Source organism: Hipposideros armiger, unplaced genomic scaffold (genome assembly GCF_001890085.2).
Source record: "Hipposideros armiger isolate ML-2016 unplaced genomic scaffold, ASM189008v1 scaffold_254, whole genome shotgun sequence".
Lineage (NCBI taxonomy): Eukaryota > Metazoa > Chordata > Mammalia > Chiroptera > Hipposideridae > Hipposideros > Hipposideros armiger.
This window is the reverse complement of record NW_017731604.1, coordinates 1,322,269-1,337,950: the sequence shown is the minus strand read 5'-3', so window position 1 is coordinate 1,337,950 and position 15,682 is coordinate 1,322,269. Positions and strand designations below refer to the sequence as shown.

The following is a 15,682-nucleotide window of genomic DNA, read 5'->3' as shown; positions in this document are numbered from 1 at the left end:
GAGGGCAGTGTCACTGGCCCTCATATGTGGGATCCGAACCGGGGCCCTCTGGCATCCCAAGCAAGTTCTTAACCATCGCGCCACTCGGCCGGCCCCAACAATAAGCAAACTCTTGAAAGGTATGTTATTCCCCAAACAGTACTTCTCCATTTCACTGGCATAGCAGTTTAGAAGAGCATCTTGGAAGAGGAGCTGGGTGGGTCATCCATGACTTCTTATTGCTCCTGTAGTACATTGACAGTGTGTGCTTATCTATATGCTTGAAGGCCCTGGGGTTCTCCCTATGCCAGACCACAAAGAGTTTCAATTTGTAGCATGCAACATTGTCCCCAAGCAAGGCTGTTATTCTGTCCTTAAAAGCCTTGAATCCTGGCATTGACTTGGCCTCCTTACAGATGAAAGTCCTTTCAGGCATCCATTTCCAGAATAGGGAGGTGTCATCCATATTGAATATTTGCTCTGGCAAGTAATTTTCCCCCTAAATTAGCTTATCTAGAGTTTCCAAAAATTCTACAGCTGCCTTCACATCAGGACTTCCAGATTCACCACTAACCTTCACATTAGGTAATAAGAATTCTTGAATTGTTTAAACCACCCAGAGGTAGCAGTAAATTCAACATCGCAGTTGGATCCAGCCTTTTCTTTCAACATCACAAACAAAATTTTTGCTTTGGCCTTGATTGTCATGCTGAGAAGGATACACTTCTGTGTGTGGTCTTTAATCCAGGTCATTAGAAGTTTCTTCATGTCTGATATAAGCCCATCTCACATATTTGTTAGTCTCATTGCCTTCAATGAAGCAGATCTTCATGTAGTGTGAATTTTGGTAGATTTTATCTTTCAAGGAATTCATCCAGTTTATCTAATTTGTTATCAAATTTGTGGGCATATTTCATTGGGGAGGGGGTTGCTAATGCAAATGGTGCTGTGTTTTTAAAATTATTTTTTCAGTTATGGTTGACATTCAATATTAGTTTCAGGTGTACAGCATAGTGGTTAGACACTTATATAATTTATGCAGTGATCTCCCCAATTAGTCTAATACCCACCTGGCACTATATGTAGTTGTTGCAACATTATTGACTACATTCTCTATGCTGTACTTATACAGAATGGTAGTTACAAAATAATCACAGGGATGTAAATGGTATTGTTTTTAATTTCAAATTCTATTTATCCATTGCTAGTATTATATATAGGAAAGTGGTTGACTTATGTATATATTAACCTTGTGTCTTCAAAGCTTGCTATAGTTGCTTATTAGTTCTCCTGTATATTCTTTCAGGTTTTCTGCATTACAATCATATCATCAGCAAAGACAGTTTTATATCTTCCTGCCTAATCTGCATATCTTTTATATAGAGAATTGGTATAATTTCTCCCTTAAGTGGTTGATAGAATCCACCAGTGAACCCATCTGGGACTGGTGAATTCTGTTTTGGAAGGTTATTAAGTCTTGATTCAATTTCTTTAATAGATATAGGCCTATTCAGATTGTCTATTTCCTCTAGTGTGAATTTTGGTAGATTTTCTCTTTCAAGAAATTCATCCATTTTATATAGGTTATCAAATTTGTGGGCATAGAGTTGTTCATAATCTTTATTGTCCTTTTAACATCCAATGAGTAATTTGTGTCTTCTTGCTTTTGCATAGTTAACCTGGCTCGAAGTTAGCAATTTTAGCGATCTTTTCAAAGAATCAGCTTTTAGTTTCATTGATTTTCTTTACTGATTTTGTTTTTTACTTCATCAATTTCTGCCCTAATTTTTTCTTTCTTTGGTTTTAATTTGCTCTTTTTCTAGTTTCCTAAGGTAGAGTCTTATTTATTTTAGATTTTTTTCTTCTTTCCTAATTCAATGCTATAAATCTCTCCATGCATTAGTTTCACTGCATCCCATAAAGCTTGATAAGTTGCATTTTAATTTTCATTTAGTTAGAAATATTTCAGAATTTCTCGAGATTTCTTCTTTGACCAAAGAAGTGTGTTTAATCTCCAAATATATTGGGCTTTTCTAGTTATCTTTTGGTTACTGATTTTTAGTTTCATTTAATTGTGGTCTGAGTATACTTTGTTTGATTTCTATTTTTGAATTTATTTTTCCAGGTTTATTGAGATATAATTGACATATAACATTATGTAAGTTTAAGGTGTACAATGTGATGATCTGATACCTGTATATATTGTAAAATGTTTACCAAAATAATTTCAGTTAAAACATTTTTCACCTCACATAATTACTATGCTGTTATTAATGTTATGGTGAGAATATTAAAGCTCTACTCTCATAGCAACTTTCAAGTATAAAATAGTATTAACTGTAGTAGCCATGCTGTACTAACAGATTTATCTTATAATCTACACATTGTAGATTTGTACACATTGACCAACATCTCCCCATTCCCCCCACTGCTCAGCCTCTGGCAACCCCATTGTACTCCCCATTTCTGAGTTCAATGTTTTTAGATTCCACATATAAGTGAGATCATTCAGTACTTGTCTTTGTCTGTTTATTTTACTTAGCATAATGCCTTCTGTGTCCATCAATGTTTTCACAAGTGGCAGAATTCCTTTCTTTTTTTATGGCTAATTCCTTTTATTTGTCTTATTATATTGGCTAGGACTTCCAGTATGATGTTGAAAAGGAGTGGTAAGAGGGGATATCCTTGCCTTGTTCCCAATCCTAGTGGGAAAGCTTCAAGCTTTTTACCATTAGATATGTTAGCTGCAGGTTTTCCGTACTTTTTATCAACTCAGAGAAGCTCTCCTCTATTCCTAGTTTACTGAGGGTGTTTGTTTTTTTACCAGAAATGAGGGCTGCATATTGTCAAATGCGTTTTTGTATCTTTTGATATGTTCATGTGATTTTTCTTTCTGTGTGTGTTGCTGTGATGGGTTTCATTAATCAATATTCATATGTTGAACAAGTCTTACATGTCTGGAATAAATCCCACTTAGTATTTTTTCTTTCATATATTTTCTTCATATTTTTTTATCTTTCCTTATCTTCTTAATGAAGTCCCTTTAACATTACTTGGTTTAGTGCTGATGAACTCCTTTAACTTTTTCTTGTCTGGGAAACTCTTTATCTTTCCTTCGATTCTAACTGATAGCCTACTGGGTAGAGCAATCTTAGTTGTGTTTGCCTTTCATCACTTTGAATATTTTGTGCCAATCCCTTCTGGCCTGCAAAATTTGTTGAGAAATCAGCTGACAGCCTTATCGGACTCCTTTGTGTGTAACTAACTGCTTTTCTCTTGCTACTTTTAAGATTTTCTTTTTGTCTCTAACCTTTGGCATTTTAATTATCCTGTTTCTCAGTGTGGGCCGCTGGCTTCCTCTTGTTTGGGACTCTCTGCACTTCCTGGACTTGTATGTCTATTTCCTTTGCCAGGTTAGAGACGTTTTCAGTAATTACTTGTTCAAATAGGTTTTCTATCTCTTGCTCTTTCTCTTCTCCTTCTGGGGTCCCTGATGTGACTGTTGGTATGCTTGATATTGTCCCAGAGGTCCCTTAAGCTACCCTCATTTTTAACTTTTTCTAAAATTCTGTTCTGATTGGGTGTTTTGTGCTACCTGTCATCCACATCACTGATTTGATCCTTTCCTTCACTTAATCTGTTGTTGCTTCCCTCTAATGTATTCTTCATTTCAGTTGTTATATTCTTCAACTGATTTTTTAATCGTTTTCTACGTCCATTTTTGTTTCCTGTATCTTTGATGAAATTCTCGCTGAGTTCATCTGTTCCTCCCCTAAGTTCACTGAGCATCTTTATAACCAGTGTTTTGAAATCTGCATCTAGTAGATTGGTTGTCTCCATTTTGTTCAGTTCTTTTTTGGGAAAGGCAAGAATGGGGTTAGGGTCTTGATCAATTCTCCTTGCTGATACTGCCAGGCTCACCTCTTTTCAGAGGGACTCCTCTTTGATCTGAGGGAGAAATGAGCCTACCTGGACTGCCTTCTGTTGTTAGTTTGGGGGTCAGGAAATACCCAAGCTGGACTGTCTTCTTTGGGGTTGTTATTCCAGTCCTGGGATCGCAAACCAGTTCTAAGATCTTTCGAAGTTCTCCTTTGGTTGTCTCTTGTATCATTTCCAGGATTTATAGTGGTACTTAGTCAGAATAAGCAGTGAGAAATGAGTCAACATCTTGTCTGTACCAGAAGAAGTCCAACCAACAGGATTTTATAGTACAAAATTCTGAAGTGAGACAATATTTTAGTCAGTCTTGGGTTCCAATGACCTACATGTGAGCTTGGTGACTTAGACACAGGACTTCAGCTATTTAAGCCACATGAGACATACTTAGAGCTCCCAGCTCGAGGCCCAGCAAAGGCGAGCCACTCAGTTGGTATTCAATATCTTTCCCTAGAAACCATCTAGTTCAAACCAGTTGTTTTAAACATAAGGCATCAGAGGCCTATAAATGCGGGAGCCTTTCAAATGTGCTGTGACACATATACCCAAGCGACATTTTTTCCCCCAAAGCCCCAAAGCATACTCTATCAATTCTTGATTATTTGGTTCCTTACTTCTACATGGTACTTCTGGTTCAGTTGGACAGGATTTGAAGATTGAAACAAAAAGTACCAATTTTCATTTGAAAAGTGCCTCAAAATTTACAAAGTGCTTTTACAAAGTTGCAATGTCCCTTGTTTGGCATAATTACCAAACTAACAGGGTAGAGATTATTCGTATTTTACAGATAAGGAAATTCAGTAAGTTGAAGGGCTGAGACTCACCCAGAGGTGATTTCTCATTCAGGGTCTTCCCTTGACACTTTCCCTATGTGAAACCAGACACTTACTAGATGAAAGGAGGCTGTGGAAATAGTTGATTTTAGGGCTCCCAAGTTGTCATGTCTTTGGGCTGATGTAGTGGGTTACTTTGCAACTACACAGTGGATAAATTCCAAGTTCAGGCTCATGTTCCATTTATAGCAAAGTACCCTGAAAACTTGGGAGTTCAAATTACCCTTAGAGAGTTTGCTGGTAAAAGTAAAATCTTCCTAGATAGATGAAATTAACCATCTGCTTAGGTTACCTCAGGGAAAGGGGTATCTTAGATCAGAAAGGAGGTTGCTGAATTCCAATAAAGGGAAATAGGGTATAGTTCAGGAAGGCAGGATTGTAATTTGATGTAGAAGAAAGCTGTAGCCTGGACAAACAAGAGGGAGTTGATTGAATAAACAATAGCTCACATAGCGGGATACTATGTGGCCATTAAAATTGATGAGATCGATCTGTATTTATTGAAACAAAAAGTTCAAAATTAAGCAAGAAACTTAAATAGGAGTGTGTAATGTGATCCTATTTTTGTTATGTATGCATGCATGTAGATTTATCTCTGCACAGAGAAATTATGACACCCCCCCTTTTGGGGGGTTCTTTATATTTTAAAAATATTCTATAATGAACAAACATTTCTTGGTTAATGATAAAAGACATAGCAGCCTAATCCACTTGTTATATACTGAATGTCTATGTCCCCCCCCCAAATTCATGTTGAAATTCTAACCCCTCCCCCAATATAATGGTAACGGGAGATGGGCCTTTGGGACGTGATTAGGATTAGATGAGGTCATGAAGGTGGAATCCTCACGAATGGGATTAGTGCCAGTTTAAGAGTCATAAGAGAGCATGCTTCTCTCTTCTATGTGAGGTTACAGCAAAGAGATAGCTGTCTAGAAAGTGAGCTCTCACAAGACACTAAATCTTATAGCAGCATGATCTTGGACTTCCAAGCCTCCAGACTGTGAGAAATAAATGATTGTTTATAGCCATCCAGATTCTGCTATTTTGTTATAGTCTGAATGGGCAGTAGTCTGAATGGGCTAAGACAGAAATTGTATTATAATGTAACCTGATTGTAACCTGATTGTATAAAGATAATGTGTCAAGAGTAGAAAGGGGGCTGAATGGAGCCGAGGAAAAAGGAAGCCTAAGACTAAGAATTAATCATCTTAGTCAGCAGCAAAACGGATAAAAGTAGGAGGCTGCCTGATGCATTCTGATTTGCTTTTGTATGTGCCAGGCTCTTTACCAGGTAGTGCTTTATATGTTAGCTCAGTTAATCTGCATAACCAACGTGTGGAAGAAAAGTACAATTATTACCCCCATTTTTCAGGTGAGACCTCTGAGGCTCAGAGAAGGGAAGTGACTTGCCTAAGGCTGTACAGCTGGTAAATGGCAAAGCCAGGACTAGAACCCAGGTTCTACCCACTGGAGGCCCTGGGCATGTGGTTCCCAAAGAGGGAGGCTCTGCTGTGGGGCAAGGAGATATCACTGGCCTCTTTTGCAGCCTGGAGGAAACAACCCCTGAGTTCATGAGGCTCCATGTGTGAGGATTCTTGCTGGGGGCAGGGGGAAGAAGGAGCCTGGGATGGGAATAAAGAGCCTGATTCTTGGACAGGTCTATCCCCCAGTGTGAATGAACAAACTGGCATTCGGTCAGACAGTATGCTTTCGTGAATTAAGTTGGTGTCAGTCTTGTCATCAGCTGATCAATGACAGCTAGACCCTGTACTCTATAGTGTTGTCCAGAACTAGGCGTCCTGGTACCTGTCTTATTTTAACATCAACAGTGCATACTTTAACTTACCTGCAGATTCTCTGTCTTTATATGGTGGTTTTTCCATTAAGGCTATGTCAGGAAACCTTTTTTTGAAGGTATGCCTCATTTCTCTTATAGCTATTACACAGCAATCTCACACACATAAAAGACTGAAGGTTTTTAATTTTAGACCAAAAAACCCCCCCAAAACAAAAAAAACCCCACAAAAAACAAAACAAACTGTTATTGATCAAATATCTTCAAACTGGAACACAATTGCAGAACGGAGCTAGTGAGAAATTTGGCACTAAACATATGGCAGTGAACATCCTGATGTGGTCATACACCCATATCCCAGTGGTATTGCAGGATCAAAATAATACACAACAGGAAGTTTAAAGTCAACCATACACACTGTTGTACCTTGGCAAGTTCAGACTTGAGCTACTGTGACAATGTCATTCTATAAATGTGGGGCTAATGAAAAGTTAGCTTCTCAAAGAACATATGCAGCTTGGATTCTCATTTATACATCAGTTGCAGAATGTCCATGCAGATATGCAGCTAACATGAACACATTATAGATAACACTGGTCATATATTTGAAGCCTACTTCTAAAGCTGCCTGATCAATACATCCAAGGGAAAAGGCCAATTTCTTCACCATCACGTTGGTTTGTATCTCTGGTTTGGCTTAACATGTCCTAAAGTCCACATGGCACTTAGATGGACACTATCAAAGTTAAAGGTCTATCACTGAAGGAGTTTTTAAATCTTGGATACATTCTCATCTGAATGCCCAAATGACCTGTAAGGCCAGATACTAGTTATAAAGTAAACACATATACATATACAAATACTCTTACTATAAGTTACATTCCAAAATGACTAAACTTGTTAGCTCTTTATAAGCCTAAGGCACCATTAACTAGAATACAGAACATGCTCTATTCCAGAACTAGGATATATGCTCTACATTCCCACCAGCACTCACAAAATACAAAAATAACCGTCTACAAATGTGAGTTAGGTGAAGACATGGAGATACTTTATGTGTATCAATGTGGCCAACTGCATGTTAGGTGGGATCAGAGACATGCGTCTGACCAGTGATCACTTAGTGCCTTGGTTGTACATATTCTCACCTGACTGGTGATGGGTCCAATGATGTTTCAGCTACAACGAGGCAAAGAAAGGGCCCAGCACTGACTTGTCTTAGGGACATATAAAGATGGGAGAATACCATCTATCATCCTTGACCCTTTAAAAGAAAAAAACAACAACAACCCAGGACCTAATACCCTAGCAGAGAAAAGTGTTTATAAAGAAAATACACAACTCAGAGCATTTTAAAGAGTTTCTACCAGTGTAAAAGACTTTTAGGAAATGCGTCACCCACAGTACTGCCTGAAAAGAAGAACCTTTTTTGGACATTACTGGAGCACATACAAACTTAAATAAATAGAATGCTGGTCTTCCTGGACTGGCATATATATTCCTTTTTCTTAACTGGCCAGGTGTATTTCTGTATTCCTTTCTCTTCTCTCCTGCCCCTCCCCCACCTTCCCCACAACCGGGATTCCATGAGGGCTGGTGTAGGGCTCTCTAAAGAGAGTATAAAGCCTCAAAATGGTTGAAAAGAGACGAAGCTTTAGAAGAGAAAGAGGCATTTAGATCATCCCCAGAGCTTTAGAAAACACCAAGAAACAGGACACTGGACTTAACATGGAAGCTGTTGGTTTCATACAGGCCAACTTCTGAACATGTTTTTGTTTAGCCCCAGAAAGACACAGGCGTAAATTAGCAGCTTTCAAAGCACATTTGCCTTTTGTGAAGACAAGTCACAAATCACAGAGCATGTAACACATTTTTACTTGCAGTGACATCTAAAAATGTTGTGGACTGCACAAAACCAATACTTCCTATTTAAGGGAAGGCACAGAAGTTGGTTTCACAGCCAGGGAATCAGAGAAGACATATTCTGTATGGCTTGAAATTACTTTTTTTTTTTTTTGCTTTGGAAAAGCTTCTATGCTACCATCAAATGCTTTGAAAACAGAACTGTCTATAAAAGAACAACAAACTAAGAGTCCTTTACAACCCCAAATCTTTTCCCTTGTCCTTTGTCTATTTGGTGTCACCCAACAGCAAGCCATTTTTTCACATTATCTATCTATCTATCTGTCTGTCTGTCTATCTATCTATCTATCTATCTGTATAAAATAAGCCCATAGGAAAAACTTTAAGGCTTAATCCATGTCTACGTTTTGTTTGTTTTTAAATGTCTATATCAAAAGTGAAGTCTAGATTTGGCCCTTAGAAGAAAGCAACCAGATTTGGCTGGAATCATATGTGTCTGTATCATACATAGAATTCTGGGAGGCAAAAGCCTGGGAGTGGGGGAAAGATTTGTTACAACAGATATCACCAAACCAACACATAGGGAATGAAGAGAGGAAGTGAGAACAATCTTCCTAAGTATAAACCGATCTGAAGTATAGTATACCTCTTGGGAGAACTATTTTTCTTAAAGGTAATTGACATTTCCCTACACAACTGTTTGAAAAAAGGCCACTTTATAAAATATTCTCACAGAAAGATTTCCAAGTGGTATGTATATCAAAGCTTAACAGTGTCAAGAAGGTGTTGTGTTTCATAAAAGCCAGTAAGTAACAAAGATCTGACGTAGTGATTAGACGTCTCTTTCTGCTAAATTCAGGCTAAGCTTAAATATTTACCAATTTGGTTTGAAAAGCACCTCTTAAAAAGCCTTGGATTAAGTGTTCAGGGAAAGATCTTACTTTCAGTGAACTGTGAGGTGTGTCTCTGACAAAAGGCGCCCATTCATGTTGACAGGCAATAACTAACTTGGTAGGAATTGAACACAATTTCTAGGATGACTTTCCAAAGATATATGGCCTAATACATGCATCATAAGGTTTTTGTTCTTGCCCTGTTAATTCCAAATAGAGTTTCAGGTTTTCTTTCATACAGCAAACCCTATCCCTGAATTTCTTCTTTGAAAAGTCAGACTATTAGCTGTAACTTAGTGTTGTTATTTAGGATTGTGTTTATCTATTACAATGAGGAATCTGAATCTGTCATTATATAAACTAATTAAATAATTATTTTTTTAAAAGGTGTCTATGTAGAATCTCTCCTACCCTCATGGCCACAAGCACAGGCACAGAGCCTGTCTCGTGCTTAGAAAAGATACGCAGTGATCCCAGGCCTGTGAAACTTGGGTAGGAAACAGGCAGAGGTCAGTTTAGTGGATGAGAGAGTGGCAGGTGGTTAAATGCCTTCCTATTTAAGTGGGGCAGTCACATTAGAATGGAATTTCTGCTCAGGGAACTGGAAGGGTAGGACAGTGGGGGAAGGAATCACATTTCTTTCACAGTGTAGGTGCTATATGAGGGTATGAAATGAAAGCCATTAACAGATCATTTTTTCTAGTATACCCAGCAAGTCTCCTTCAGGTGTTTCCTCTCTGTCACGAGGCTCCTGACTACAGATATCTACTGGGTTTTTAGCAGTGCATAAATATTTGGATCCCACTGAACTTTTTTCCTCTCTCAGGTTTTTAAATACAACTGTAAAACAAGGAGGTAGTAATGGAACATGTAGGGAAATAAAATGAAAAAAATACCAAATAAATTGACCTCATAGATCTTTAGGCTGAAATTGATTCCATGACCTTAGACACTCGACAAAATAAGATAGTCTTTTTAAATTTTTTGTTTTTTGTTGATGATTAAGGTTATGTAAGTCAAGGACCAAATTGTGGAAGGAGGGGGATCAGAGAAGATACAATAGAAAATCACCTTATTGCTTTAAAATGACAGGAACAAGGCAACTATCAAGAAAATGTAAATTTAAAAAATGGTTCCTATTTATAAATTGAAAAGACTCAAATGAGTTAGTTCTTCAAAAACACAGAATTAAAACAGCTTCCAAGAGGAGATAAATAAAAAAAGTGACTCCTATTTACATATGAAAAAAAGACAACCAAAATGATTTATTGTTCTTCCTCTAAAGAGGAAGGTTGTTTTTGGGTCCATCGTTTAGCTATGGGTGAGAAATCAAGGCGCTATCCTGGCTCTTCTCTGCTACTTCTAACACTTAAATTAAAAGGCACCTCTTTCTTAAGTGGGAGGAGGGGTGCCCTGGCCTTACCCATTTAAACCAATTGGAAAATCAGCATAGCCTTCTTTAGGACAAGAATCATTGTGAGTGGTGCAAGTACATCTAGAGTGGAAGCAGATGAGTAGCTCACTGTTGCTTGGAGCTGCCTGCCTCCATGGTGCTAGCCTTTGAAATACTTGTGTTCCCCGAGATGTCCGTTTCCCCAGAGGTGCCCATAACTCCAGATATGCTGATGTTTTCAGAGGAGCCCATTGTCTCAGAGATGCCTGTGTTGCCAGAGATGCCTGTGTTGCCAGAGATGCCCCTGGCCTCAGAGATACCTGTGTCTCCAGAGATACCTGTGCCTACATTTTCAGAAATGTTTATGGCCCTAAAGCTATCCATGATACTACAAGAGTCATGGTGATGGTCTGCACACTCGCTTTTTACTTGATCCATCTGAGCTCGGAGGCCTCCTTCCCTGGACAGGGTGCCATTCTCCATCAAGGTATTGAGGTCTCCATCAATACCCATAAAGCCGAGAGGATTGGTCAAAGGACTTTCCAGATGCTGAGACAATAAATTCCCTAATTGAGAGCAGGTACAGACTTCTTCTGTTGGCTCATCATGGGCTTTCAATTTCTGTCACAGGAGCAAGGAATGGGTGAAAATAATTAGAAACAGGAGAAAAGCTGGGCAAATATCACACTGACCTGTGGGGATCCTCCCTGCTGTCACTTATGTGGTAGCAAATGACCTTTTGTCCCCTTCTTACCCCAAACATCTTTTTTTCATCACTTGACAGAGTGATTTAAAAGCTCTACCATTAAAGATCCTCAACAGTCTTGCGTCTATAATAGTCTTCTTTTCTTAAAAATGCTATTATGGGGAGCAAGGAGGGCAAAGCAGAGGCTCATTGACATTTACTGAATACTTCTATGTGCTGGACACTTTACATATAATACTTCCTTTTATACTCATAAGAATCCTATCAGTTAGGTATTAGCTGTACTTCACAGATGAGGAAACTGAGGCACACAGAATTTAAGTGAATCACCCAAATTCATTTAGGAAGTGGCAGAGCTGGGATCTGACCCTGCCTGCCTCTCCTTAACAGCAAAGTCTATAACCTGTCTACTACCTCATGCTACCTCCAATGGATACTTTCACTTTCAGGGATAATACAATGATTCACTGATACTTTACAACAGTGATTTATAACTTTCTGGCAGTCATAGGGCCCTTTGAAAATCTGAAGAAAATGGACTTTCCTCTAAAAACAACCTACATGCATACACCTGTGTGTACATGAGACAGCACATACCCAGTTTTTAGGTATAATTTCAGGGACTTCACAGACACCCCATAGAGCATCTGTGGACCCCTATGGGCTCATGGACTCCAGTTAAGGGCTCCTGCCTTAAGAAATAGGCATATCATTTTTATTTTTCCAGAAATCACAAAATCAACACCTCTCTCTCTCTCTCTCTGCATATTCTAACTTTACATGTGAACTGCCTTTTAAAAACACTGACAGAGTTATTTGGGTAATAACATTATGGGCCACTTTTGTTTTTCTTCTCTGTATTAAAAAAGAATGTTAATAATTGCTATGTATATATTTTAAAAGGAAGCCTTCCTTAATTTTTTTTTCTTTAAGATCAGAGAATGATCTGATAACATCTGGAATGAATCTGATTCTCTCTCAGGAAACAGGCAGGAAGAAGTGAGAGGGCTGAGTCTAGCTAGAATAAGGGACCTGCTCTGGGGACCTTGCTGCTAATAGCTAAAAGAGACGGCAGGGGACCCTAGGAAAAGTCCTACTTCTCGGTTCTGCCTATGGCTTGGTCTTATCGGGGCTGCTTGCTTCCTATGATTTTAAGTCATGATTCAGTTTTCCAGTTTTCCTTCTTCTTCTTGCTGAAATGGAACCAAGTAACTGGCTTTTGCCTCCTAAGAGGACATTCATAAGTTTTGGGATTTGATGGAATAGCAATACATTTAGTTTCAAAATAAAAGGTTATTTGTTAACTTATAGGGAGAAGAAAAGCTATGCCTTATCTAGCCTACAGTGGGTTCACACCCAGTTCCTAAACAGCACACCCCTTCCAAGAATTCTTTTATAAGAGGTACTCCTCCCCTCTCCTTCAAACACACCCTTAAGGACCCCTAGATTCCAGAAGTAACTCAGCATTCTCCATATTTTGAAATGAAATCCTTGTTGACTTGTTTAAACTATAATTAAAAAAACATGTGTGACTTTGGTTTTGCTGGTATTATAAAGCAAAATCAACATGCACTGCATGACAACTCAATGAATAGTTTGCAATCTACACGGGAAGGAAATGAGAATTTGTATAAGGTTTTCCTAATTGAAAATATAACAATTTCCTTGTTCTTATCAGTATATCCAAGATGTTATACTTATTCTCTTGATGGATAACAAATGCCAGTTGGACTTCCCTGTTGTTCTCTCCTGTTTCTCCTAATGATTACATCCAGATCAAAAAAGAGAACCAAGCCACTAGTTTAACTAGTTGAGTATGATATTTACTATTTTTTATGTGGAGTAAGGAAAAAGAGTTGTGCCCCAGAACTTTATAGACACAGGACACCTGGAAGCCAAAAATTATAATAAGCCAGCCAGGCAGCTTCTCACAAGTACCAATTCAACTCCAAGTGGGCTGGGCCTACCCAAAACAGGAAGAGGATCTCATTTTGAGACTTTTCTCCACACCTTTTCTAGTTTGTGCACATCTGCCTCCAGCATTGTTCTCTGCTTCTTAATTTCCAAGAGGCTCTCAAGCATACTCTGCTTGGGATGCAGCCCTTTGTCAAAGCGGTTATACATCCCACACCAGAACCTTGAATAAACAAAAAGAAAAAAAAATAGTGGTTAGTTTAGCTGGAGGAATAGATTATTTCTTTTCCTTGTGTCAAGAAAATGTCAGCCTGGTAGGTGGGCAGATCTCAAAAGTAAGGTAATTTTGATGACATTAAAAAGACTGGACTTGCTAATTGAAGAGTCAAGTTCCTAGCAGAAAGATCTCTACAGAGACACTTGCGACTTGAGCAAATTTCACTTTCTTTTTCAAAATGAAATGAAATTTTTTTGGAAATAATTATACATTCACATGCAGTTTTAACAAATAATAGGGAGTGATATCAGCAAGATTACAAACTTGGAAGCTCTAGGCCCTTGTTCCCCCATGGAAACACTAAATACCAACAATAGATGAACAAAAGTAGCTTTGTGAGCACTCTAGAAACCGGGTAAGAAGCTGCAGCAACCAAGTGAATGCCTAGCCAAGAAAAACTGTACCGAAGAGGGTAGAAAAATTCATACTGCTTTTGCTTGTCCTTGCCCCAACCCCGCCCCAGTACAGCATGGTGCAACTGGGAGAATTGTGCCCAATTCCCAGTTTCTGTATCAGCATGGAAAGAAAAGAGTAGAAGTTGCTTGCAATGCTCTGGCTTGTCTATGGGCAGCCTGAGGGATTGATTTCTGCCTCACCTGCCTTCATGCATTGACTGGAATGGTCAAAGCAGTGGCAAGTGAGAGCAGCAGGGAGTCTGCAGGCACAAGGTGCCTATGGGCAAGAGATTATGAACAGAGGAATATAAGAGAAACTTCCAAGGCTTCTAAGAAATGGGTAAAACTCTTAGGGCAACTAGTACATTTTTAAAATTTATTTATCTTTTTTTAATTAGTTTCAGGTGTACAAAGCAATGTAATAGTTAGACATTTACACCCCACACAAAGTGATAACATGCCCCAACTAGTACCCCTCTGACATTATATACAGCTGTTACAATACCATTGACTATATTCCCTATGCTGTACTTTACATCCCATGGAATGAAAAAAATATATATATATATATATACACACACACACATACATACATATGTTTAATTATAGTTGACATTCAATATTATTGTACTTCAGCTTCAGGTGTATAGCGCAGTGGTCAGGCATCTATACAGTCTATGAAGTGATGCCCCTGATAAGTCCAGTACCCATCTGGCACCCTATGTAGTCTTCACAACATTATTGATTATATTCCCCATACTGTATTCCATATCCCTATGACTATATTGTGACCACTAATTTCTACTTTCTATTCCCTTCACATTCTTCCCCATCCCCTCCCCCTGCAATCTCGCAACCATCAGTTTTTTCCCTATATCTCTTAGTCTATTTCTGTTTTGTTTGCTCATTTATTTAAAAGCAGCTGAGTATATGGGTAATGGGAATAAAAGCACATGCACAGGCTCAGGGAAGACATGTTGAGAAAAGGTTAGAGTGAAGCCTGAGCCTTTAAACTTGCTGATTAGTGTAAGTCTTCCCCTGAATGGAGTCAATCCTCAAAGACTGGTAGATGTAGCTAATTGATAAATGCACAAATTTCAACATAAGATAATGAGGCATAAAGAGAAACAAAGAAACACAGTCCATTCAAAGGAACAAAATAAATAACCCTAAAGAAACAGAGGCCAGGCCGGCCGAGTGGCACGATGGTTAGGAACTGGCTTGGGACGCCAGAGGGCCCCGATTTGAATCCCACATGTGAGGGCCAGTGACACTGTCCTCTACAAAAAAAAAAAAAGAAAAAAAAGGAAACCGAGGCCTCTGGCTTATTTGACAAAAAATTTAAGACAAGTGCTTTAAATATGCTCAGTGAATTCAAAGAGAATGCAGACAGACTAATAAACAAAATCAGGGAATTGATTTAGGAACAAAATAAGAATATCATCAATGAGATAGACATGATATAAAAGAACCAAGCAGGAATTCTGAAGTTTAAAAAAAAAACCACAAAAAAATTTTAAAAATTCACTAGATGGGTTCAAAACAAATTTAATCAGGCAGAAGAAAGAATCAGCAAACTTGGAGACAGGTCATTTGAAATTATTAAGTCTGAGAAACAAAAAGAAAAAAGAATGAAAAGTGAACAGAGCCTAACGGACTTATGAGATAACATGAAATGTACCAATACAGGCATAA

The 15,682-nt window shown here is 38.4% G+C and overlaps 1 protein-coding gene across 1 annotated transcript in view; it reads right to left on the bottom strand.

The window, feature by feature from the left end:
• Positions 1–6,758: 6,758 nt before the first annotated feature.
• Positions 6,759–15,682, bottom strand: part of MTMR8 (myotubularin related protein 8) — a 110,285-nt gene continuing 101,361 nt past the window's right edge. Inside the window, exons 12-13 of the mRNA XM_019656100.1 lie at positions 13,412–13,544; positions 6,759–11,316 (exon numbers count right to left, since the gene is read on the bottom strand). Of these exons, the coding sequence (XP_019511645.1) occupies positions 10,822–11,316; positions 13,412–13,544 (628 nt within the window). The 3' untranslated portion in view covers positions 6,759–10,821. The remainder of the gene's footprint in view (positions 11,317–13,411; positions 13,545–15,682) is intronic.